At 34.9% G+C, this 25,606-nt stretch overlaps 2 protein-coding genes across 2 annotated transcripts in view; one reads left to right on the forward strand and one right to left on the reverse strand.

Annotated features, from left to right (window-relative positions):
- sbno2b (strawberry notch homolog 2b) overlaps positions 1-4,796 on the reverse strand; it is a 40,666-nt gene extending 35,870 nt beyond the window's left edge. Inside the window, exon 1 of the mRNA XM_087785368.1 lies at positions 4,634-4,796. The gene's annotated coding sequence lies outside the window, so the exon portion shown is untranslated. The remainder of the gene's footprint in view (positions 1-4,633) is intronic.
- Positions 4,797-10,457: 5,661 nt separating this feature from the next.
- Positions 10,458-25,291, forward strand: tm6sf2b (transmembrane 6 superfamily member 2b). Its single transcript, XM_087783103.1, has 10 exons — positions 10,458-10,537; positions 12,366-12,469; positions 17,052-17,149; positions 17,524-17,627; positions 17,862-17,944; positions 18,374-18,498; positions 18,734-18,835; positions 19,524-19,616; positions 24,027-24,146; positions 25,040-25,291. Exons 1-10 carry the CDS (start codon positions 10,458-10,460, stop codon positions 25,274-25,276), a joined length of 1,146 nt encoding a protein of 381 aa, XP_087639229.1. The 3' UTR covers positions 25,277-25,291.
- Positions 25,292-25,606: the final 315 nt, after the last annotated feature.

Raw genomic sequence — 25,606 nt, forward strand, 5'->3', positions numbered from 1 at the left:
GAAGGGGTAGATTTGTTATTCTTTTTAGTTAACTGTAGCTAACACTTTTTAAAGTGTTCACTTTAACCATCACCTTTCTTTAAAAAATAATAAAGGATTAACAACTATCATGAGTCAGTGAAAACCTAGAAGCCAGAGGCTAAGTTCTTAAAACAATGTATGCTTAGAACTGCAAATGGGTTAGGTTTGTAAAAAAAACAAATAACACTGCTTAAAATAGTTCACATATTAATGTTAAATCTGTAGACCTCAATCTACTAAACTGTACATGTTGGATTTGTTTGGAATAACACTCATTATTTTAAAGAATAAATGTTTCTAAGATTCAAAAGCAGATGTGTTTCAATAAACAAACTCCACTATAAAGATGAAACCAATTTCACCCTACTATACTGTAGAATAACTTGACCCCAGTAAATACTTTTGCTCCATTCTTAAAGGGGAGCGACATCTAAAAAAAAGGAAAAAACTACAGGGGCAACACTACGCATGAAAGCTTTTTCGATTCCAATCGATATTCCGGTATAATAGAATGCTATTTGCCAGTGTGATTTGAAAAAAAAAAATCTCAACCGACGCTACAGTAGTTTATAAACATTACCGATCACGTAAAAGGATATGTTAATGCGACACGCTTTTGATAGGGTGGCACAGAGAAGAAGCAAGTTTTTGTTGTAGACGCTGCTCCAAATGGTGTAAGTAGAACTTAAAGGGGGCAGTCGAATCCTCTTTAGAAAAAGCATATCAGTAAGGCGTTGTAACATCAACGCTGTAACATGAACCACCAGTATGCCAAATGAGCAGAGTACCAGCTGACAGTCATCCATGAGACGTATTTGGCGAGTATATCAATCATCAATTTTGTCTCATTTTATCAGTTAGTTAGGGGTCATTTTACAAGTGTATTGCTCGTGTTCAGTGAAAGTTGCAAAAGATAAACTTCGATTTGTAAATCGCCAGCTAAAATTGCAATATTTGTGAATAATAAAAAATAAAATACAAAAAAGATAATACATTTTTATGCGGTCAGTATTAGTCAAGATTACACTATCAATGCTCTCTTAAATTATGCAAACTGTTTGCCAGAGTCGACTTCCAATGCTTTGGAGTTTCTTCAGGAAAAAAGACGCTGCTTCAACTGCTCTGATACGCCATGAATTCACAAACAAGGAAGCGACGGCACCACTACTTCACATGTTTGTCACATGACAATAGTAAATGTCTGCTGTTTCAGGATTGATGAGCAAATCAACAGGAACAACAGTAAAGTGAAGGAAATTAAGTGGTAAACAGAAATTGACAAATAAGACTATTTGGACAAAAACCTGAAACAGCTCAATTTGTATTTACAATACATCCAGATTCATTTAACTACAAATTCCTCCTCCAAAGATGATCACAGAAACAGGAGTACAACATAATAGGAAATAAAGAGAAATATTAGATTATTTGTACACATCATTAAAACAGAATATAACAGAGCGTTTCTTATTTTAAGAACACAAACCCTAGGCAAGGTACAAGGTACAGTTTTATTTAGATTAAATCTTAAATCTGAGAGAGGTTACACAATAATGGAAGTTAAAATTGTTACTGCACTCACTTTATATTTGTGTGTAAATGGAATCCCCCGGTAGACCCAATTTAGGAAAAGTATATTTTTTACTGTTGTCTCAAATGTAACTTGTTGGTACTGTCCTTTTTCCTGTTAACTAGCTGGTGTTGTATGTATACAACAGTCTATTGTATTGGCGAGAGATTCCAGGAAGGATGCAACTGCTTCAAATGTATTACCTACTGCTGAATCCCCTCCTCCACTTATTTCACTCTCACTCAAATCAGCCGACAACCTATAAATTAGATTTACAACTCACTTCACTGGAGAGGGGGATGGGAGATCGGTTGTAGAAAAAAAGAGACAAATATAGCCAGACAAATATTTAATGCAAGTGAAAATTAAACCAATAACATTAGTGAAAAATAACATATTGGCTGATGTTTTCCTGATATCATACTAGGTAGGTCCATCATTAATCATTTTCCAACTGTTGGACAAATAAAGGTTAATGTGATCTTATAATGGTTTATTTCTGGTTTAGTTAACTTGTTTCCCCTATTCATTAAAATCATTGATTAACATGATGTTAAAAATATGCAAGTATATATTGTAGTAGCTGTATTTAACTATTGTACTTAAACAACAATTTCTTAGTTATTTACCATCGTGTGAACGTTCAATAGTGCCTAATAGTACTTTAATCAATGACAACTGCTATAAAAGAATCGAAAGAGTGGTTTACGTACATGTTACTTTTAATGCATGATTATAGAAAACCATGAAGTGGACTACATCTTAAACACAAAAATTGTGTTATGCGTTTCCCTCTCAAATGACATGAAACTGATAATTATTAAATAATGTTATAGAAGTAGCCAGACGAATACTCTTCAAACTTACGAATTCAAAATAAATAAAAGACAACTGAAGTAAGATGTAATCTACACTACACGTAGCAAAAAGACAAATGTAACTGAAGAAGAAACTCAACCGCAAGATACATCTGGTTCATTGGGCAGGTCACAGAGGTTAAGCACAACTGACTTAAACCTTGCCAGGTAACTAACTGCTTACTCCACATTCTAAAAATAGTAAACAACAAAGAATGTAATGACAAAACACATAATCTTAAAAAAAATGGTGGTGACATATGTCAGGGCTTGCTTGGTTTGACATGCCTTAGCTGTAGGCAAGAGACAGTCTGGAAAGAGTGAAAATTGCAGGAAAGAAACAAGAGCCATCAGTGACTTCTTGGGGGAGTAATTTAAAGTTCCAATGTTCTCAATGAGCTAATAGGTCATGGTGTATCAACATCCCTAACATAGCTGGTATATTATTTTTAGGAAAACAAAAAACAAATTGAACAAACTACTGTCCATCATGGATGATGACAGTCATCCTCTGAACACTGTCATCAGTGAGCAGAGAAGCAGAATGAGTGCACGAATGCTCCTACCCAGGTGCAAAACAAATAGACTCAGGGACTCATTCATCCCTCGGGCTATTAAATTGTACAATTCTGAGTTCGGGGGCAGGAGTGGAGTGAAAGTATCTGGATGTTCTGTTCCATGTTAGTCTTTGTATCTTTTTTTTTTTTTTTTTTTTTTTTTTTTCCTTCCTTGACCTATGTTCTTTGTCTTTGTCTTTAGACTTAGATTGTGTCATCTTGTTCTTCCTCTTTATGTTCTTCTTACTTTATTTTTTATGTATTATTTTTTATTGTTTATGAAAAATTGCTGGCTATTGGTAAAAAACAATTTCCCAAAGGAGACCTCCTGAGGGATCAATAAAGTTTTACCTTACCTTACCTTACCTTAAACAGCTATCAACCCGACTGATTTCAAACGTTAAACTTTAGATTTAGGATAAAATGCTACAGTATTTAGCAAAAGGTCTGCATAACTAAAAAAAAACATCCACATTTTTCTCTTTTAAATAGGGTGGCCATACGTCCCCTTTAACCCGGCAATGTCCTCCTTTTGGGGACTGGCAGGCTTTCTGGGAGGGTATTTACAAAGCCCTTAAGATGAGGGTTTACGGGTTTGTGCAGTGTGAGTTCTATCTTGCATTTGCAGTAAATACAATTAATCAATCTCACCCGTCACTCTTTAATTTATTTCTAAAATCCACTTCTGTGTAGTTAAATAGATCAATGTATCGAGCAAGTCATTGTTTATGATCTAACTTATCATTGAAAAAAGGTTACATCTCGTTTTTTCTTTTTGTTTATTTCCAAACTGTGGGTTATTTTTGTAAACAACCTGAATATTTATACATACCTATTACTGACCGTACTTTTGTCGTGTCTTTTTGGATATTCAGAATATACATGAAACTGAGTAAGCACCGCGTAAAAGATCCAAGACCTGATTAAAAAAAACCTCAACAGTTTCCGTCAACTGAACTCCACGTAGTACTGTCCTCATTTTGAGGATTCGGGATATGGTCATCCTACTTAAAACCCATTTAAATGTCTAAATCTAATTACATATCATGATGTTCCGACAGAAGCGATCGTGTACTGGTTCTGTTTAATTTTAAGGACATATCTTGGATGGTTTAGAAAGGAAACAATGTCAACCTACGACCCAGCGTCTCGCCAGTACTGTTAGCATACTTAACGACATATTTAACAAAGGTTAGCTGAGAAGCTAGTGTTCGTTACACGACCGATCGCATGAAAACCTTATTTTACCACCAGTGTTTAAAAGTAATTTCAATAAACAAGACATGGTCGATATATGTGCTTGTTTTGACAAGTTTACGCAGTTAAAAGCTAAATATCTTTGCTCGATTAGCAACGTTTTTCCGACATCGGGTACGTTCGTTTTACATTAGCAGTGAAGATAATAGATTGCATGTCGCTTTACCAATACATTTACATAAGAACATTTGGCTAAAATGCTTCAAATGACCGATGGCCCAAAGGAAAACGAGTTACATACACAATTGGATTCGACATTTGTTTGATTCGTCAAATCTCTCGGTGTGTATTACACTAGCTAGCTTTAGCATTCTGAGCTACATGCTCCTAAACATGACAACCCGGTGTTATATCTTTCATTCTACTGGTACCTGTGGCTGAGTTGCTTGATCCCGATCCAGTCTGCGAAAACAACCTTCTAGTTTGAGCGTAAACCGACAACAAATCAACAGCAAATGTGCATATTATCCAACTTGTTCTCGCCTATTTTTTTTCTCTACTTCCTGATTGAGACGCGGCCATTTTGAATAGCGAAGAAATTTCCGATGACGTCACACACAGTGTTGTTTGTTGATAGCTGGAAAGAACACAGGCCTAACATAACAAAACAGCATGGAAAGGGTCTGAAAAAGCTAAATATCATATTATCTTAAAGCCAGCACTAATATCAAATTCAACGGTATAGCTATATAACAATTGGTGAGATTAGTGCAGGATTATAATAGTCACTGGACCATTTGTTTGAAACACATGCAGGAACTGTAGTTGTTGTACATTTACGTATATTACTAAATCTGATTAGTAAATCTGATCTCATTGGTTAAGTTTTCTGGGGAGCAACCGTTAACTATATCTCTGGCACCACCAGTAGGTCATTGATGAGTTATAAATGTCAAGTTGCACTAGTAAAATATTTAAAATAAGAAACAATCCCAATGATTAAAAGGTGACATTTTAGGCAAATATGGATATACATATGCAATTAAAAAAACAAAACTTTCACCATTCTAAAATGCAAATATTACATCTTGCATCCTGTGTCTTACTTTCAGATCTATTCATGGTCAGGCTCCTCCTTACATCACTGATCTGATCCAGCCTTACACACCAGCTCAGGCTCTGAGGTCTGTGGATCAGAATCTACTGATGGTTCGTTGCACGCGGTTCAGGACCAGAGGAGAGAAATCCTTCCAGACTTTTGCTGCTAATTTTTGGAACTATCTTCCTCTCCCTCTGTGTTTGATGAGTCAACAAGACTCCTAACAAGACATTCTTAGTTGTTCAGGCTTTTTCTTGATTTTCTGGAACTCCTGTGTTGTTCACAGTGTTATCTTGAGCTTTAAGGGTCTTAAAATTTGTATGTATTTTTAACCGCGTACCTGTATTGCTTTTGACTGTTCAAGCGCTTTGTGATCTTGGTCTAGAAAGGCGCTTTACAAATAACTATTACTTACTTAATTACTTACTCGTGTTTTGAACTTTGTTTAATTTAACCCTTGTGTTGTCTCAGGGTCAAAGTTACTCAGAGGCCTGGAAACAAATGTGTTTGTGGTATCCCTTGTGTTGCCTCTGGGTCACGGTGAATGACCTCCCTGGCTTCCAGAAATAGATATGCAGTAGTGGAGGTTGTGCACCTTGACCCAGAGACATAAGCACGTTTTTTTGTGCCACTAGGGCACTTTGACCCAGAGGCTGCACAAGGGTCAAACATTTAAAATATTTTTTTAATAAGTAGATTCTAAATATGTAATGTACATAATGCATAAAGTCGTGTTGCATGTGCATATAATAATGCGATTTTCGAAAGTGACTGACAGAAATGAATAGATGTGAAAGAAAGAATGCAGGAGTAGATACTATGTTGTAGTGTTTTTCAACACTGGCAATTAAAGATTCTGATTCTGGTGATTCCAAGAGTTAATAGGATGTCAAGTGAATTAATGACAAGAATATAAAATAGTTTGTTACATGAAAAGTTCCTGTAAATTTTTTTCAAGTTACTGAGCACAAACTTCGATGATTTGGACACTTGGAGATGGACGTATCGCTAAAACAGCAAGAGGAAGACATATCAGCTAAATGTTTGTGGTTAATGGAGGGTAGGTGAAAACAGACTTTATGATAAATACTTTCTGTTACGTAAGAAGCTAAATAGAATAATAAATAGTTAGGATGATACATAAATATACAACTTAGTAAATCAATGTGTGAAGATAGCATTTAAAAAGGTACAATATGTTGTGGATATCACATTAATTGACCTGAAAATAAAGTATAAAACACAACATATGCATTTGACAACAAATTATAAACAGAAGAGGGATATATAAATGAAACAGCATACAATCAAATTAACATATCTATCATCCGTATTTGATTATTATTCTATTGACTCTCCTTGTTCTGTCGGAATGATCTGTCATTGACATCTCAAACTAGTTCCTCATCAAGCCTCATCCGTCTCTACATTATCGAGCTGGACGAGCTCCAGTTGTTTCCTGCAAATACACATCGACACTGCTTTCCTGGTAAAGCAACTCCTCATTCCCAACACTGGAGAATGTTGGGAAATAGCAATAACAGCGGGTGTGTCTGAGATAGAGCAGTATTTTTTGTCATATCACATTGAGTTAGTGGCCTGCCAGCAGAGTGGAAATCAGTCGTGTCCAGGAGATAATGTCTTACAGGCCAGAAGGGTAAATCATTCATAAAAATCAATTCTTTGTCATCATATTCAAACAATTCAACGTCTGTTCTTACCTACAAGGCAAAGAGGGTAATATTTTAGATTTGGCGCCCTCGTTCGGACTGTTGCCCTTATTTCAAATTATAATGAACGCTGGTACCGTTGTCATGCTTCCAGCGGAGTAAACAGCCAAATACGACAATAAGCGTAAGACTTAATCTAATTTTACATTATTATTTTTAGTTTTAACATTGATTTTACCAAGATAAAAAGAAATGCATATTACATATATTGTTTAATAAATATGTTAGGAAAAAAGTGCTTTTTACAATTGTGATATAAAAGCAGTTTAATTAATGAATTACAAAACAAAAGATATTGCAGATAAAAGGGACAAGTAAGGGGAAGAAAAGATAAGAAAAGAAGACTTTAAAAAGTAATATGTAGAGTTGAACTAGCAATAAAATTGTTAAATGGCCATCAGAAACATTTCTAAATGGCTAGTTTTATAGTATTACTGTGACCTCATGAGGACCGAATAGATGGAGACAGTAGCCCCCGGACTGTGCTTTGCCATCTGATTTATACATTTATTTATGTATTTACATGGTTAATTATTTTTTTTATAGTTGCTGTTACTGCTCCTGCTCCTGAACCAGACTGGAGTCAGTTGTATTTGACACAATTTACCTAACATAGAACAGCTGTGTGTCAATTATTAAATTGTTTGTTTATTATATTTTGAGATATATTGTTATTTGTTTAAACTAATATCATTGCAGAAACATAGGTTTTAAACTGTATCTAAGGTTATGAATTTTGATTTTGCTATTGTGGACTGTTGTGTGTTACATGTTTATAAAATGTAAGCCCTTGTTCTGTGAACGCATTATGTGTGAAAACAACATGAAATGTGTGAATGGTTCGGCCACAAACACTGATGATGTGCTAATTGTGTTAATAATTTAGAAAGCGTATCTGAAGTATGGACAAGTAGGTAGAACAAAAAAAATGGTAATGAAATAATTGAATTTTCGTTTTTTTAAATAAGAATCAGAAACTTTTATTGCCAGTGTTGAAAACACAACCTAAACCTAGGATTTTTTTGTGGACAGAATAAAATAACACAAATAATTGAATTAAAAAAATATTAATATTATTGAATTCATGGTCTTTCAAATTCCAATGTTGGCAAATTAAAGCAATAAGAAAATACCCCTATTTGAGAATCCATCATAATGAATTAATGCGCTAGTTCTATATTATATATTATACCACCATGTCTATATTGAATTTAAATGGCCATTAACTAAATATTGAATTTAGAAAATGTTTTTTCAAATTATGGAAATTATAATATAATTTATTGAATGTTTTGAAAAAAAAAAAAAAATTCAATGTTAAAGCAAAGAATAATTAAACAAAAATGTATTCAAAATTTCATCATTCAGTATTGTGATGTCACTGACATACTACCAAATAAACATCTTGGCTTGAGACTACAGAAAGAGGAAGTGTGGATTTGTGTTTCAATTCTATCAAATGAGTGTTGAGTAAAAAAAAATATATTTACATGTAGTAATAGAGTGATAGACAGGGTCAAGCGCTTCTTAATCCACCAGCAGATAATATAAGATTCCTTTAAAATGGAAGATGCTGTCAAATCTTAAACTGTCGAAAACAAACAAGAGGGATTATCCCATTTATATTTAAATTTGAATTTTGAAAGTGTCCACATTATAAGGGACGTTCAAACAAACAGAACCGAAAGATAAAGAAGTCAATTTAGGAAAAGCCAATTTAATAAACTGAGTCAAAAAACATCAACAGCTATGTTTTAAACTAAGATAGCAAGATTCCTATCGATCAAAATTCCCTCTACTTAAATTACACACACAACAGTACACAGTACATAACAAACTCCACCTTACTAACAAAAAGAGCAAATAAATCATAAATACTGTAATTGTTGGGGAAATTGTCTGCTTCTTTGATATCAATTAAAGAAACACTGTCTATTTAAAGGCCAAAACATGGAAGTGTTACGTTGAGGTATACAATACTATGCGATAATTATAAGTGGTACCGAACCCCTTCTCGAGGGACCTTTACCAGTCTATGACCCATTTGTCATTGCCTTGCCCAGAAAGAAAACATGATATAAATACTTTTGGGAAAAAACGAAAGGGTATTTTCTTAGGAGTAACATTGTCCTGCGATTTCTTGACACATCAACATCCTCGTTTTAGTTTACCTGAAAAAGGAACCTATAAACTTGTAAAAAAAAAAGGGTAAAACACAAACTATAAGTTTAATGTTGGTCCGTGAATAATTTGAACCACAAACCGGTTTAGTGTGGGCATATTAATCCGGTTTGTGGTTCAAATTATGCCATGGAACCCTTAAATAAATGATGATTTTTTTTTTATTTATAAGAAAATTATTCTTCTAGGTTTATAAAAAAAATACACATGGTGGAGTGTCAACGTCATAGCTTTTATGCCATGAATTATTACAACTGTTCGAAATCTGACGTGAGATCCTAATTCTATTTGGAATTTTCCAGGCATGGGGTCATTGTCAGTGTTCTTGAAAATAAGAGAACAAAACATGTAGTTTAATATTCACAAATATTCTGAGGGATACAATATGTTACTTACAACAAATCAGGTCACAGAAGTTGTGTAGTATTCATGGATTTAAGTATGTTCATTGTTAATCAAAGAAGATTATTGTTTGTGTTTATATGGTGATCTAAAAATATTAAATTGGAATTTAAATTTGAATTAATTAATACAAAATTAATTGTTTATGATAAGATAAGAAAAACAGATTATCACTGTCAACAACTATTCAGAGGCTCATGATACGAATACAAGTGATGTTGATGTAAAGAAAACAAAGACAACAATAATTTAGATAATTTAAGTCCCTAATAATAAAGACAATATTTCAATCAGACTCATAAATCAGTTCAGTGAATAAACATTTTAAGACCAGAACTATTAAAACATTTTGGCCCCTTGCAGAATTGAGTCTGAATTCCCTCCTTCAATCAATTAAAAACATGTTGTATTTTTGTGATCAGCAAATATATTTTTAACATTTAAATGTAGCCTGATTTAGTGTACGGTTAGGAACTTAAGATCTTTATGCAAAAATGTTTTAATAGGAAACACAAATAATCTCAGGCTTAGCTTGAAAATAGTGCCAGGGAGTTTGTTGAGAAAAAGCCCTGCATTCCAAGCCTCCTTTCTCAAAGGACTTATGTAAATCTGTCGAATCAAGTTGCACAATTTTCTCCTTCCATCCTCTTTCCTTTTTAAATAAGAATGTTCTTCAGTAATGTTCGCAGCAGGCAGCAGATGTAATCATCTGTTAACAGGTAAGAGTTGATGAATATGTATTTTATTTACTCAGGCTGGATTTTGTTTTGTTAAGACATTTAATTGTATTGACCTTGTTAACTGTTTTTCCTGCAGCACCGTGGATTCTCAAGAAAGAGCAAAATGGAGACTTTTGTGTTTATATTTTCGCTTACTGCCCTTGCGGTGCTCTATGCTATGAACACCGTTCCTGCTTTTCAAGAGTAAGTCCCAAATCCACTCAAAAAAACCCAACAACTTTAAGTTTAATTGTATCTAATATGTTAACCTTTTCCATTAAATGGTATTTGGTTAGTTGACTGTACAATAAAAAAATGCAGAAAATATTTATTATTATTGTGGCTTTTTGCTTTATTATTTATTTCAATGGTTTTGTTAAAGTTATTCTGTATCTAAATTACATTTATGTTTTAATGTTTTTATGTTATTATGTGAAAAATAAATTAACTGGATTGTGTGCTTGAATTTTCCTCTGTCAATTAAAATATAAATTGTATTATAATTATACGTTATATTACAAAAAAAATCTATTTGATTAGATTTGATTAACACTCAAAATGCATAATACAATAAGATGGAAAAACGTTACATATTAAATTCAATTAAACTCATTGATTTAAAAAACATTATTTGTTGATATTTATTCAGGAAGATACCTGCATTAATGTTGAGTTAAATAATTGACTCGATATTTAAAAATGTAAACTTTTTATTTATTAATCAACAATGATGTTATACAAGCCACCACAAGAGGGAAGTGTCGGCTTGATACATGTTTTAACAGAAAAAAACCATTATTCTCAAGCTCTCGAGGGGACTAGTTTTGTTGACGAAAGTCAGTTGATAAAATATACTACATTGCAGGGCTTAAACTATTCATTACTCCTTTATTACAGACTCATTTCTGGAGTCTGTTTGTCATTGTGTGGACTTTGAGGGTCAATCTAGATCTGTAGGAAACTTTGATGAATTGTTCTTGACACGCAATACGCCTCGTGCTCTGCCATGGTGCAAACAAACAGGATTGTGTGCATAAATCTTCCTGGACTGTTGAATTAGAGAGGTAACCAGGGATCTCTGCTCTGCCCCGGCTAGATTTGTTTTCCTTTTCAAAACACTGTGTGAGTTTCAGAGCATGTTGTTTGCAGAGAGATATCTGCAGCACATTCATCTCTCTCAGTGTAAGACAGCGGTACCTTTGACCAGAACACAACATGCTCAACCAGCTCGGGCCTACACACCGCCACGCAAAGCAGTGACAGATTAACTCCTTTGTAAAGTTCAGTTGTGAACAAGTAGTACTGGGAAAACTTCAGTTTTTATGTACGTTTTCCGATTTGAAGATTGATGCCTCATTTGAGCTGACCATCGAAACACCCACAGACTGGTCGGATTTCTTTTTAAAGCACATGTATCAAACTCAAGGCCCGGGGGACAAATCTTGCCAAGTCAATTTATGTGGCCTGAATGGTTGGCCAACAAACAATCACACAAATCCCTTTATTTCTTTAAAAAAAATGCACAGTGGGCGTTATGTATTCATTCTTGTTGTATGTGCTGACCTCGAACTGATTTTATGTGGTACTACGCACTCAAAAATACAAAGCCACAACACGCTTAATGCGCTTTATGATCCAGTGCGACTAGTCAAAAAAGTACAGTACAGTTGTACCCAAAATGCTAATAGACTTTTATCTTTGGGTTATGTGGTAATGAAGTCATATTTTATATGATTTTTGGCATCAACACAGCCACTAGGATAAACTTCCTGCAACCTTTTCTTCTGAGAATTGCCTTGAAAATCCAGACAAAAAATGTATTTAATCATTTATATGTTGCTTCAACTGCACAGTAAAAATATGAGCAGCACCATTAAAGTCATGAAGTTCCGTCTGATTCAAGGTGGAGAGTATGTATGTGGAGGAGATTTCATCTGAGCATGCAGAAGTTACATTTTGCATTATATCTTAAAGTAATAAACATGACATGCTTGTGAATTCTCAAGTTCTCAAAATCTTTGTTTTTCCACAGACCATACGTGATCCTGGTTACTGGCATTGTGGTTTTGGTTGCAGTGTTTCTGTTCTACTTCCATCTGACCTGGAGCAACCCTCCAAAAGACTTCTTATTCTTTGGTAAAAAAAAAGTTTATACTTTGGTTTTGACACATTTTTAAAAAGATCTTAAAATATAATTTCACATATCCAGTCATGTAAAATGTAAGTAGACTTCTTAGGAAGTAACTCTTTGGTAAAAAGAAAACATGGAAAACATGTCATGCATAAAAGCCCTTTTTTTGGCACTACAATAATGAAAGAGCTTAATTGGATATTATCGAGAAAACATCCAGATATCAGCTCTTAAATTTAGCTCATAAAACAAAGCTGATCTAATCATTTTTAAATGACTAAATAAACACTGATAACTTGTATTACACTGTTATTATGTTTCAAATGTTGGAATAGAGTAAAACGGTGTATATTGCACAATGTTTTATCAGCGTAGCATGTACAGGAGAAGTGTTATTGAAATATTGAAAGTATTTCTTATTTGAGAGAAAAGGGTTTTTTATTGACCGATTTATTCACACAACTGAAGTGAAAATGGAATTCAGAACTGGTGCACTTGTACATTTTCTCCCTTCCTGCCATATTTATTTCCATATTCTTTCATTAGTAGATTGTTGGAGACTCAACAACAAGTACATATCTCGGAGCAATGCCATCTCACGTGGATGCAAAGTAGAACAAATGAGCCTACTAAATTAAAAAATATATTTTCCCTGCACTTTCTTGTACGATGTCCAGAGAATACATTTATATTCAAGTTCCTCTTCTGTGCACACAAAATGAAACACTTAAAACTAAAGGGAAAAAAGAATACAAACTCTATGCCCAAATACAGGCAAAACTATTCTAATGTAATTAACTTATTATTATTGGTTATCCTTTTTATGTTGGATTTGAACTGTTTCACATGTTTGCAGACTTGAGCTCCTCTAGTATTGTGTTAATTTGCATCAATTTTGTGCAAATTAGCTAGAAAAAACCCAACAGAATGGAGAGTTCCAATAAACAACATTCTTTTACACAACAAAAGCACATCTCATAAAGGCTACACAAAATAGTGAGCAAAAATAAAAATGGACACTTAATTTGGCAATTCTGTATACACTGTAGACACCAATCAGCCATCACTATAAGGAGGGCAGTCTTGCAGAAATGCATAATGGGAGCTCACTTTTGTTGGCACCAAGTATGGTTTCCGTTTGCTGTTCCAATAAAACCATGTGTTTGAAACAGTGTGAATGAAGGTCATGAAGCTTTGTCTTTCTTGACTGCAGTTTGGAACACTGTAATTGATATTATTACTATATAAATAACTAATATACAATTGTTTACTTAATCCAAAAAATGTACGCAGATATTTAGAAAATGTAAATCCATTTCTCATTCATTATCAGTAAATATGCATAACTTTCCCTCAGATATTTAGTATTTATCAGGATGCTATAAATATAGCATAACAGCATTTAACAGTTATATTAATTTAATAGTATTTGGCGATATAAATAATAATTTGGTCTGCTATTGCTAATTCCAACACCTTTCGACTTTTTATTAAAATTGTACCTTAAGTAAGTACACTTTTCAGAGTGTAATTTTCAAAAATACGTTGTTTAAAACTTTCCTAATAAACTATTTCTTGGGTTTATAAATGGGGGAACAGATACAGACCTCATAGGGAAAGATATTTATACAAACAAAGGATAAGTCAAAATACCTTGGAATTTACTAGCTCTCATGTAACAGGAAGTCTTAAACTAATGTGTTTTTTCTTCAAGATTATTTTCTTTATCTTGAATGTTTACAGAGAACCATGGATTTTCACTCACTCACTCGCTTACTAGCTCACTCACTCACTCACTCACTCACTCACTCACTCACTCACTCACTCACTCACTCACTCACTCACTCACTCACTCACTCACTCACTCACTCACTCACTCACTCACTCATTCACTCACTCACTCACTCACTCGCTCACTCACTGTTCCAGTGAATGTAAGACGCCTTTAATATAATTGTTTGCCAATTCATACACTGTTATGCTAATATTCATGCCAATGTACAGTTTTTTAATCATTATTTACAATCCGAAAAACACAGAAATGAACATGATTATTTGGTTTAAACATTTAATGTTTAACCTTTGTGTTATGTCTGGGTCTAGGCCTAGGGTGTGTATTGTCAAGAATCTGTTTTAAAAAACCAAACACGGAGCGTTATACATTAAATACAGTAATAAAATTGTATTTTGCATTGATCTTCTATTTTGGATTTTTGTACTCCCAGAAAAAAACCTGAAGAATAAAATACATGTTAATCGAAAATTAAAAAACAGTAGACTTTATAATCTGCAAACTATTTACATGCGCATGCACACTAGCCAGCAGTGAACGCCGTTTGTTCTTATGGTAAATCGTATTAAAGACCAAAATAAAGATGTATGTCTACAGAATCATCTGTGTTTTTGTATACTCAGTTTTTACCTGCTACAGCTCATCGTTAACAACTTTACAAGAACAGCGATTACCTTCATGTGTGATTAAAAATATTATATTAATGCATAACAGTAATGGGTCAGTAATTGGTCTGCCAGTGAAGGTGAGTACTCGCGATCCAAGCACTGGAGAACTGTCAATCATATCTGACTGATCCGATACAAAGTGAGGCTTGTGTGTTATTGTTCATCAGCATATCACCAATATAAACTTTACATAAATATTTCTTATACAGTATGAATCTCTTCAATCAATGTCTCAAGTTTATTAGTGAGAATTGTTGCTGCTGATCAATCAAGTGCATAGAAGTCAGGTGTAGACATGAGGTACTCTTTTTCACCACGAGGAGTGAACCGAGTTATTTCTAGCGAGTTAGAATTATATTTTTTTCTTAGCATTTTTATCGACAACCTTGATTTATTTAAACAATAAAAACAACATTATTTACAAAATAACGTTATTTACTGAAGGTTAAAATATAATTTGTGTTGTACACTTCTCTTTTGTTTGCAGTAAATATTATTTACAAACAAGAAGGTATGAAGAATTATATGTAGAAGGATGGTGATATCAAGAACTACAATGTTTAAAAAAAAAAAAGAAGATACCATTAAATTTCATTTTTGATTTATTTTTAATAAATTAATTAAAAAAAATGTAGTTTTTTGATTTGAAAATGAATATTGAATGAACGGAAGGTACACGGACCATACAGGGGAAACAAAATTATATATTGAGATATATTGCAATATCGTAGCAACAAGGATATACTTGTACTATTGTCCGAGTACTCGACTCAGGTGTTGCAGAATTGACTCTTGACTAAGTCAAGCTTTCATTTGTTTTGATACCAAAATATGTCCAAACATAATTTTTATGAGCTCTTGGAGTCGACTGTATCCTCTCATACTCAGTCATCGCCGGGTTCTCGTGGGATATCATAAATTTCAAAAATAGTATTATTTTAATTTAAACACACTTTATTAAAATATAAACCATTAAATGACTATGATAAAAAAAAAAATATGATATGGAATTTAAAAATAAATTAATGAATAAATAAAGTCTAACAATGATGAGGAATATTGATACAGTTTAATGAAAATAATATTCTGATGTTTAATTCTATGGATATTTTCTTACACCCCTGTTGTTATCTCCGCTTGATTTAAAACACACATTCAGGCTGTGTCTGTCATGATGATAGCAGATGGGGAATCCGTTTTGACACTATTTTTCACCTTAGTTTTTATTTTTAAGAGTTGGCGAACCAGATTTGTATTTCACTAAAGATATTTTTTCAGTCCTCGTCACAAAGTTAAATTTTCTGTTTTTCGTGGTTGATGCAAGAAAATGTCAGGTTGGGATTAATGACCATAATCAGAGCAGCTTTGTATTTGCAGCCTAAATACTACTAAATATCCGGCGGGGACTTCAACACGTATCAGTGCTTACATCAAGTAAATCCTTTAGCGGTCTCGCAGGTGAGACTTCTCACTATTCATGAAACGGAGCTTTGTCCTCCAGAAAGTCAAAATGTCAGCTGTTAAAAAGTTCTATTGATGGGCGCTTAGCAGCGATTACCCTTCATCTGACACATGACCTTCTCCTGAAACTGTTACGCTCAAGCTTTTCCTACTTAAAAGACAAAGTACGTAGAGTAATTACATGGAAGTTTGGGGAGCTGCTGAGAGACGGAGCAGCTACGGTACTTACTACGAGGAGGTTTAACCTTGAGGGGACATGCACAGCAGCTACATGTGACCACGTGTCATTATGTACATTCAAAACATCAAACTCTGTTTCTTAATATAGCCGCAACTGTTTAGAAAACATAACTTTAACATGCTGTGTAACTGAATATCATCTGTTTAAGTCCAACTTTTGGAAATGTAAGTTAGTAGAGACTTTTTGTAACATGAGCTAAATCAAAAATGTCATTGTATGGAAGTTAATTGGTTAATGGTTGAATTAACTAATTTAGCCTAAACAAATATAAATATGATTTCATTTTATAGATTTTTTTTCCTCCATTTTTCTTTTAAATTGAATTGAATAAATGTTTTTAATAAATATTTGAATATAATTAAAACAAATGTATTTATTTCACTAAATAGAGTTTGATATTCTAATAATACACAGTTTATCCACAGTTTTTACAGAATTTTCTTTCACCTGTGTTATTGACCTGACGAGTGCTCTGGAGTATGACGGCTTCATTTATGGTTTCATGGAGTTTTATCGAAAGACAGTAAGTACACAACTTCAACTCTAATGGCCAACACATGCGCACAGAGACAGATATACACAATTAATTCACTTTAATCTAAAGTAATTGCGAAGTCGTGAAGTTTCATCATGAAAAATAAAATTTGTATTAAAAAAACTAAAAAGTTCATTTTATTTTTTAGTTAAATGATTGAAATTAAAAAAAGATATAGATAAACAAGGACAAAGACAACATAAGTGTTAGCACACAACAACTGCAACTGCTGTCATGTGAATTGATTTCCTGTCTTTATATTCTCTACCTCTTATTTTCCTTCTCACTCTCTCCATCAACTCGTCTGGAGCATCTCTGCAAGTGACAAATACTGCAGGCAACTTATTCTGACTGTGTTTCAGGGGGAACCTTATCTGGGCACAGCATATGCCATCATGATGTGTTACTGGGATGGAGTTGTTCACTTCATCTTGTACCTGGTGATGATCAGCAGGATCTCAGACAGGTGAGTCTGAAACAAACATGTGTTGATCATCACTGATGCAACCATACATCGTCTTGATCTGAAAGATGAATAAAAGCCTATAAAAACAACACTGTTGATCCATGAGAGAACCTCCTCGCAATCTAACACTACCTGACTCTGTGACACTTTTTGCCTTTTAGCACAAAGAAGTGTGTCACAAATCTCACTCTCTTCTTCACCTTCATCTTCACACGTCGCTCTCATCTCTCACAGGAAGAACTATCGTACACTAGGATTGTTCTGGTGTGGATCGTTGTGTGCAAACATGAGTGTGTTCATCACTGGCATTGTTGCAGGTTAGTGAGTCTACTTCTTAACATTAACAATCATAAACACACACTTGTAGGCAAACACACATACACCCAGACACACGCACGCACACACACCTGAACACAAACACACTGATATTATCATACAGTTATATACTTTTAACATTAACTTACACAATCACAAACAACAAATATACAGTGCACAAAAATAACACTTACATATGCACAAACAAGACACACACAGGTACACAAACACATGCACACACATGTTTGTGACCCTAGTCTTGAAAAGCACTCTATAAATACTTATTACTTACTTACTTACAAACCAACAACAAGTTACAACAAAGCAAACATGGTTAACAAACAAACACCAGGACATTGAAGACAAATCACCTGTCACTGTCGCAAACATGATATATTTTCCATGTTTCGTGTTTTTTGTTAACTTTTCAGGTAAATATGGGGCAGAGATTCGTCCGGTCTTTTGGCTCAACTTCCTCTTCCTTGTGATGCCTGTGATAGGAGCGATAACTCTGTTCACCAGACCCAGAGACAGACCCCTGATTGGTGGTTACAATGTGAGTTCATTGCTGTGCACATTGAACAGTGAAAAAGCCTTATTATTGTCTTTTATACAATATTATAACAACCAAGAGAACTTGCAGAAGCAGATGATCTGATCAAGACCTCAAAGATTTACATCCTTTATAGAAGTACACTTTATTTCAGAGCGATTAAATGTTGAAGGTTAAACATTCTCAAATCCAATAGACTTTATTATTTGAATTCATTTGTTCAATTTCTGACCTGCAGGCTCAACAGGTACAAAGTATGAAGCTTATCTGGCGCCCCCTGGATCTTTTATTGGTGATCCTGCTGCTGGCTGCCATGACTTTCACCATCTTAAGAGGCTTAGTGAGTGAACACCACACTTCATACACACACTGTGATGGAGTGTATCGCATGTGTGTGTGTATTTGTGCATTTATGTATATGTATAATATGTATATGTTTGTGCGTGCATATGATTGTGACTGTGTTTTTATGTAGGTGTTTGAGAGTGTTTGTGTTTGTGTAAGTTTTTGTGAGTGTGCGTTTGCGCATTTTTGTGGATGTGCATATGTGTATTTATGTGTATTTAGATGTACATGTGTGTGTTTGTATATGCATTTGTGAGTGGTTGTGTTTTTTTATGCTTTCGTGAGTGGGTTTGGGTATTTTTCATGAGTGTGTTTGTGACACTGGTTAGGCCTTGTAAAGGTCTGACTTTATATCATCTTGTCTTTAGACAATATAATTATTGTAGACATTCTTGTAGTGTTCTTTTAATTACTTGCATGAATTAAACAGGATTTATGTGATTAGAGTCAAAAGACAAATCCAGAGTGATTGCGACTCTTGTTTATGTTTATGTATTGTTTCTGTGGTTGTATTCAGATGTTTGTAATAGTTATCATCTGTTCTCAATGTGTTATGCTATGACTGACCTTACTAAAAGACTTGAATGGAACTCACAGAATAAGAGAAACTCTGTCCCTTCTTTTTCTCCCACTAACAAGTTCAAATCTAATGACATTCCTGCTGACATGTCAGTTTTCTCCAGGCTGCTATGGACTCTCCTCTGGAGGCCACTTCGGTCTACCTGAGGCACTATGAGCCCTACTTGAAGGATCCTGTAGGCTACCCCAGAGTCATGGTGGGTCCAATCTTCTCTACCCGTCACTATTTAATTCTCCTCTGAACTTTCAGTCTGTGAGGGCAGTTCTCAGGGTTTAGGATAGACCTAGCGTTCATTTATCAGTGGTCCAGTTTTAACAAAAATGTAATCTGGATCATGATTATCTCAATTTGGAAATGCCGTTTTCTATTTAGGATCAGGTAATCTGTGTTATTTTTATGCCAGTTTCTCAAAGCAACATTGGTTTGGCTTAACTCATCACTTCGTTTTTAAGATGACCAAATCATATATTCTGAATATATCTTAAATATATATAATGGATGGTTGGAACGATTGAAAAATTAAAACAATTTACAGGGATGGACAGAAATATACCATTTTTGTTTGTTAAACTCTGGGGTTTATTTCAAGATCATTTCATTCATTAAATGGAATTAAATGATTTTTTTTTACATTATTATATGGTAGCATACTTTATCTATCTTAACATCTACTTTATCTACTTCATCAATCCAACAGTTGAACAAGTGAAGTAAAAAATATGAATACAAATATTTTGAGCAATCTATTTTCAAGATTTGTGTTGCAGGTTTAAAAACAGTTTTTTTCAATTGCTTAAGCACAATTTTGAGTAGAGGGCCCAGATTTTAAAAACACTACACACAATTAGCACAACCATAAACACAAATTGTTGAACTTAACCAAAAACACTTTTAGCAATTCTAATGCTCAGTTATAGCAGTAGATTTGTAATTAATGTAAGGGAAATACACAGAGAAAGTGCAAATATACAAAACTGAAAAATCATCAAATACAACACAAGACCGATGCTGTGATGAAAATAAAGATTATTTATCTACCAGTCACGATTTCAACAAAAGATGTCCATGCTACAACAGTACTGTACATAACAGACACACAAAAAATACACACCCAATGAAATGAAAAACGCAACACATGGAATTCAAGCTCCAGGTCATGTTGTGACAACATTTTCCTAAGTTTAGAGATTTTTCTCAGTTGAAGGAAAGAAGGAAGAAGTTTTCTGCAGTGTTGAACTACATGTCTTTGTCAAATACAACACCTAAGTCACCCAAGTACAGACTCAACCCTGGAACCTTATCATCAGGAGCAAAAACCAACATTTCAGTTTTGTCCACATTTAGCTGCAAAGTGTTCTAGCAAACAATTAATTAAGCTGTTCATTCTCTGGGGCTCAGTTGGATCAAAAGAGCAGTAGAGCTGGATGTCATCAGCAAAAATGTGGTAAGAAACATCAGGAAATATCTAAATGATTTTACCCAGGGGAATCAAGTACAGCAAAAACAATAAAGGACCCAGAACAGAACCTTGAGGGACTCCACACAACTGATCCGCCGATTCAGACCTCATTTTTTTGGCAGATAAACTGAAACTAAGCCCAGAAAGGTATGACGAGAACCGCTGTAACACAGACCCAGACAGTCCCACTTCATCCCTCAGTCTCCTCAGCAGGATCTGGTGATCAACTGTGTCAAAGGCCAAGGACAGATCCAAGAGAACCAGAACAGTGTATTGACACGAATCAGCCGACATCATGATGTCACTGGATACTTGGCTGTCTCCGTAGAGTGATGTTTACGGAAGCCAGACTGAAACTCATGAATGTCACTCTGATCCAGGAACAAAGACAGCTGCTCAGACACCATCTTCTCCAAGATCTTGGACAAGAAAGGGAGCTTAGAAATAGGTCTGAAATTACTGAGGTCAGTCGGGTCTAAGCCTGGCTTTTTGAGCAAAGGCTCCACAATGGCATGTTTAAATGCATTGGGAAAAACCCAAGAAAGGGAAAGGGAGAGCTTCACCATATCGGTAACCCATGGGCCAATTACATTAAACACTTTGATAAAGAGCCCACAAGGAAGAACGTCGTCTTAGCAAGAGGAGGGTTTCATCTTGTTCACCAGTGCTGAAATGTCACTCAGAGATACAGCATTGACGGAAGACCACGAGGTGGAGACAGGCTCAGTGACAGCAGGGGTTATACACATAGGGGGAGAGATTTTCTCTTTGATCAATTTAATTTTGTCCATAAAAAATCTCAACAATGCATTGCTGTCAGCTTCACAGAAGATAGGCGTGATGTGAGGAGTAGGAGACACGAGAGAATTGATTGTGTCAAACAACACTTTTTTGCTGCTACCAGTTTCCTGATGTAATCAGATCTGGCAGTTTCCACCATCTCATTGTATGAAAGTGAAGTCTGTGCACCGCAAGTTAAGTGGACTTCCACAGATGCTAAGTCTCTTCAGACTCAGGAGATCTTAATTTGTCCAAGGGAACAGTTTTTTTCTGAATTTTCAAGTTTGATTTAACAGGTGCCACTTGATCCAGTATTTCAACACAATAAGTAATGAAAAAAAGAAAGAAAATCCAGACAGAAGACACACATACACACGTATATGGACACAAAAATCTATTGTCACACACATATATGGATAAACACACACAGACACATACGTACACATGGACACACACATATATGGACACACACACACTGTTACATTAACACAGATTTGAAGAACACCTTCACACTTCTAGTCCAGGCTTTAAACTTAAACCAACCAAATCTTCCACTGTTTGTTCATAAGCGGCTAAATTACTGCTTATTGATAACCTTTTAGTCATGCAAAACCTGGAACACATACTGAAAAAGAAAATTCAAATTTTCCTGCTTCCTAGTGCGTTTCAACTGTGTGTTGATCAAGGTTTTTCCACACACACACATGCACACCCACACACAAACCAATATCCGATCCGTGTGTTGCAACTCATTACAGAATAACTCTTTATTATTATGGCTGCAATGACTCAGGGAACAAGAGGGCAGCACATCTTTGTCTGGCTCTTTTTTGGGTCAGAATGATCATCACCGTCACCTCTTTGCTAAATCTTGCTTCCTCTTATATCATCCACGTGGCTTTAGCTTGAGAGGCACTGATCTGTCGATAGGTTATCCAAAGACCTTGTTGGGGCCGCCGAGCGGGCACAATTGTGAGTCATTGATCAGACGGAGAACCGCATGCTGAGAACTTGATAAGCTAATCCCTCGCCCCCGAGAGCCCCCCATCAGCCTCACACTGGGTGGGAGGAGTGTGTGTCTAGCATGTAAAAGTATGTTTGTTAGATGATGCGCAGAAATAAAGTGGAGTCTGTTACACAGCGTTTGCACGGAGCGACCTCTTTACTCATGGAGTATGATGAATGATATGTGACAGATTACTGCAGCAGCACTAAAATGACATTTTAACAAAAGACTGAAGGGCATATATGATTGGCTTTCAGGCCGCAGGCTCAAGTCATTAGAATTCATCGCCGCCTCAGACCGAGAAAGAAAAGAAAGTGTTGGCTGGTATAATTTGGGAGGGGGTTTATAAAAGTGGGACGCAGCTTTCATTTTCATGCACCAAATATCTTAAGTTGAAGGTCAAGACAGTCTTGGTAGTAATTTATGTCCTGCCTGTAAATTAATGTTAGAAAGTACAGAGTGAATGGGCTAAACTAAAAGAATACATTCAGGTTCAGTCCTGACATTGACAGTCAAGTTCTTTTTATGTACGAGACATTCTGGTATTTTAATACTGAAACAAATGAAACATTTAATTTCCAGAGTTTTGTAAAAGTGTTTCTCACACTGATGTGAGGTCACTTTATCACGTACACCATTGAGGACATAAATAAATAAAAAGATCATCATTGCATTTTTAGGAATATTTTAGGATAAGTTTCCTGTTCTGTGTGCTGGACATATATTTTTTTAATCAATGGGGCTATTATTGCTTCAAAACGGTCATTAATTGGTAAAATGTTAAAAAAAATATGTAAGTGTATCTGTACTGTGATCTGCAAATGCATTACTCGATTTACAAAACCATAAGTTGAATTTACAAATGTATTGCTAATTTTACAAATGCAGAACGTTTTTTTCTTTTTACAAATGTGCAATTTCTAAAATAATATTGAAATAGCTTGTATTTACCTACAAACTGTTTTACAATCACTCAAATTTGCTAGCGCAAGGTGCTTTTGTTTTATCTTTGCCTAAAAAACAAACAGAAAATTATGTGTTTATGATCTCACGGCATGACAGATTTTTTGGGGTTTAAATTGTCTTTTGTATAGTCAAGTTGTACAGGCCATACACACCATTCTAATAAATTTAAATTAATGAAAAGAAAATTAATCTAAAAAAACTAAAAATAAAGGTTAATAATTGCAAAGACTGTGATTGAAATCTCTACTGATTATTTTTTATATAGATGGACTTCTATAGATTTATTTAATCTAGTAACTACATTATGGCTGTATTTAAATGGCATTGTTTTTTCTTCTTTTTTTTGATATAGAAAAAAAAAAAATAATATGAAGTTTCTTTTCTTTTCTATTTAGATGCTTCATCAGTTCTTCTATGGACTTCCACTCATGGGTGCATTCATTTACGGTCTTCTTAAGCCTGGATGCACATGGATGTCAGACTGGACAATGTTCTTTGCTGGAGCCATGATACAGGTGAACTTTAGGGAACATCTGTGACAGATAAAACTGTTGAATTACAAAACTATCATCAAACAAATGCCCTGACCATTTTGACTACTTGATTAGAGTAAACATATTTTAAACAAATTTGATGTAATTACAAAATAATGTGTACTGTTCGCATTACATATGTCAGAGGTATGAAAAGTTAAAGACCAAATAGCTTATGATGGGTAAAGTCATAAGGTCTAATTAATGAAGTGTAAACAGAACAAATTTGTTTATAACATGTGAACAGCAGGACATTTTCGGGACTTTGGAATTCATCAATATTTTAGTAGCTGCTATCTTGTGTTAGATAATACGAAAATCTGAACCTGCTCCTGAGCATGTGTAGAGTTTGTGTAAATTCTAGAATGCACTAAAAAAAACTTAATGAAAGATCCACAAACTAGAAATGCAGGATGCAGGTGCACGGCTGGAGACAGGACTCACACCACAAAACTCAAAAGAGAAAAAAACCTTGTCAGGAGATATGATCAAGTGTCTTCCTGCTCAAGATCTCTTCAGAAAGGGAAGGAAGCTGTTGATCTCAGCTGTGCAAGGCACAAACAACGTAGAAACAAAAAAATAATAGAGCTGGAAGGGGGCTGGAAGAACAAACTTTGGTGCATATACTGTACAGGAAACATGACAGTGTAAACCTCCTTTTACGTGATTCCTCCACCTCAAACAGCCTCTAAGTTTCACCTGTTGAAACCATCTGAGTCTGGCCTCCCTAAATGTATCACTTCCACCCTGCATGCACTATCTTCTTTGCCTCTTTTAAAACCTTCTCTGTCATTCTGTTTATGTTGAGAACAAAATAATTATTCATCTGAAATGATAATAATGTATTAACTGAACTTCTAAAATATTGTTTGCAGTGTCAGTGGGCTCACATCGGGGGTTCACTCCACCCTCGGACTTCTCCCCCATTTCGGATCCCGGACAATAATTTCCTCTCAGTACTGGTGGCTAACCTACTCTACACTCTGACCCCCGTCCTGGTGGCCATGCGGGTTCACAGTAATCCGTACTTCTTCCTGAAGATCGCTCCTTTTCCTGGACAGACTGGTCTTCCCAACAGTGAGGAGAAAGATACCAGATACAAAGACAAGTGATCATCTTGTCTGTTGAATAAAATATCCTTTATTCAGCACAAATTGGTCCTGTGTTTATTTCTGTTCTACTTCTATGTGGGCACATTATGTGAGTGTGTTAAAATTGCCTATCCTGTCAGAACAGACATGGAAACATTATTGGAACGCTCCCATGATCATGCGCCTCAAGGAACATTGACAGGATGCGACATGCTGATTGAAACAGCAGGAGGGGTGGGCGGGGGGGATGTCTGATGTCTTGTCTTCACAAGTTAAATCCCAAAGAAATTCTAAAAACAGAGATTTAGCTTTACTTCAGTACCATTACACCCCCTGATGGTTTTGCATGGT

The sequence above is a fragment of the Callionymus lyra genome, chromosome 2 (assembly GCF_982586985.1).
Source record: "Callionymus lyra chromosome 2, fCalLyr1.hap1.1, whole genome shotgun sequence".
Lineage (NCBI taxonomy): Eukaryota > Metazoa > Chordata > Actinopteri > Syngnathiformes > Callionymidae > Callionymus > Callionymus lyra.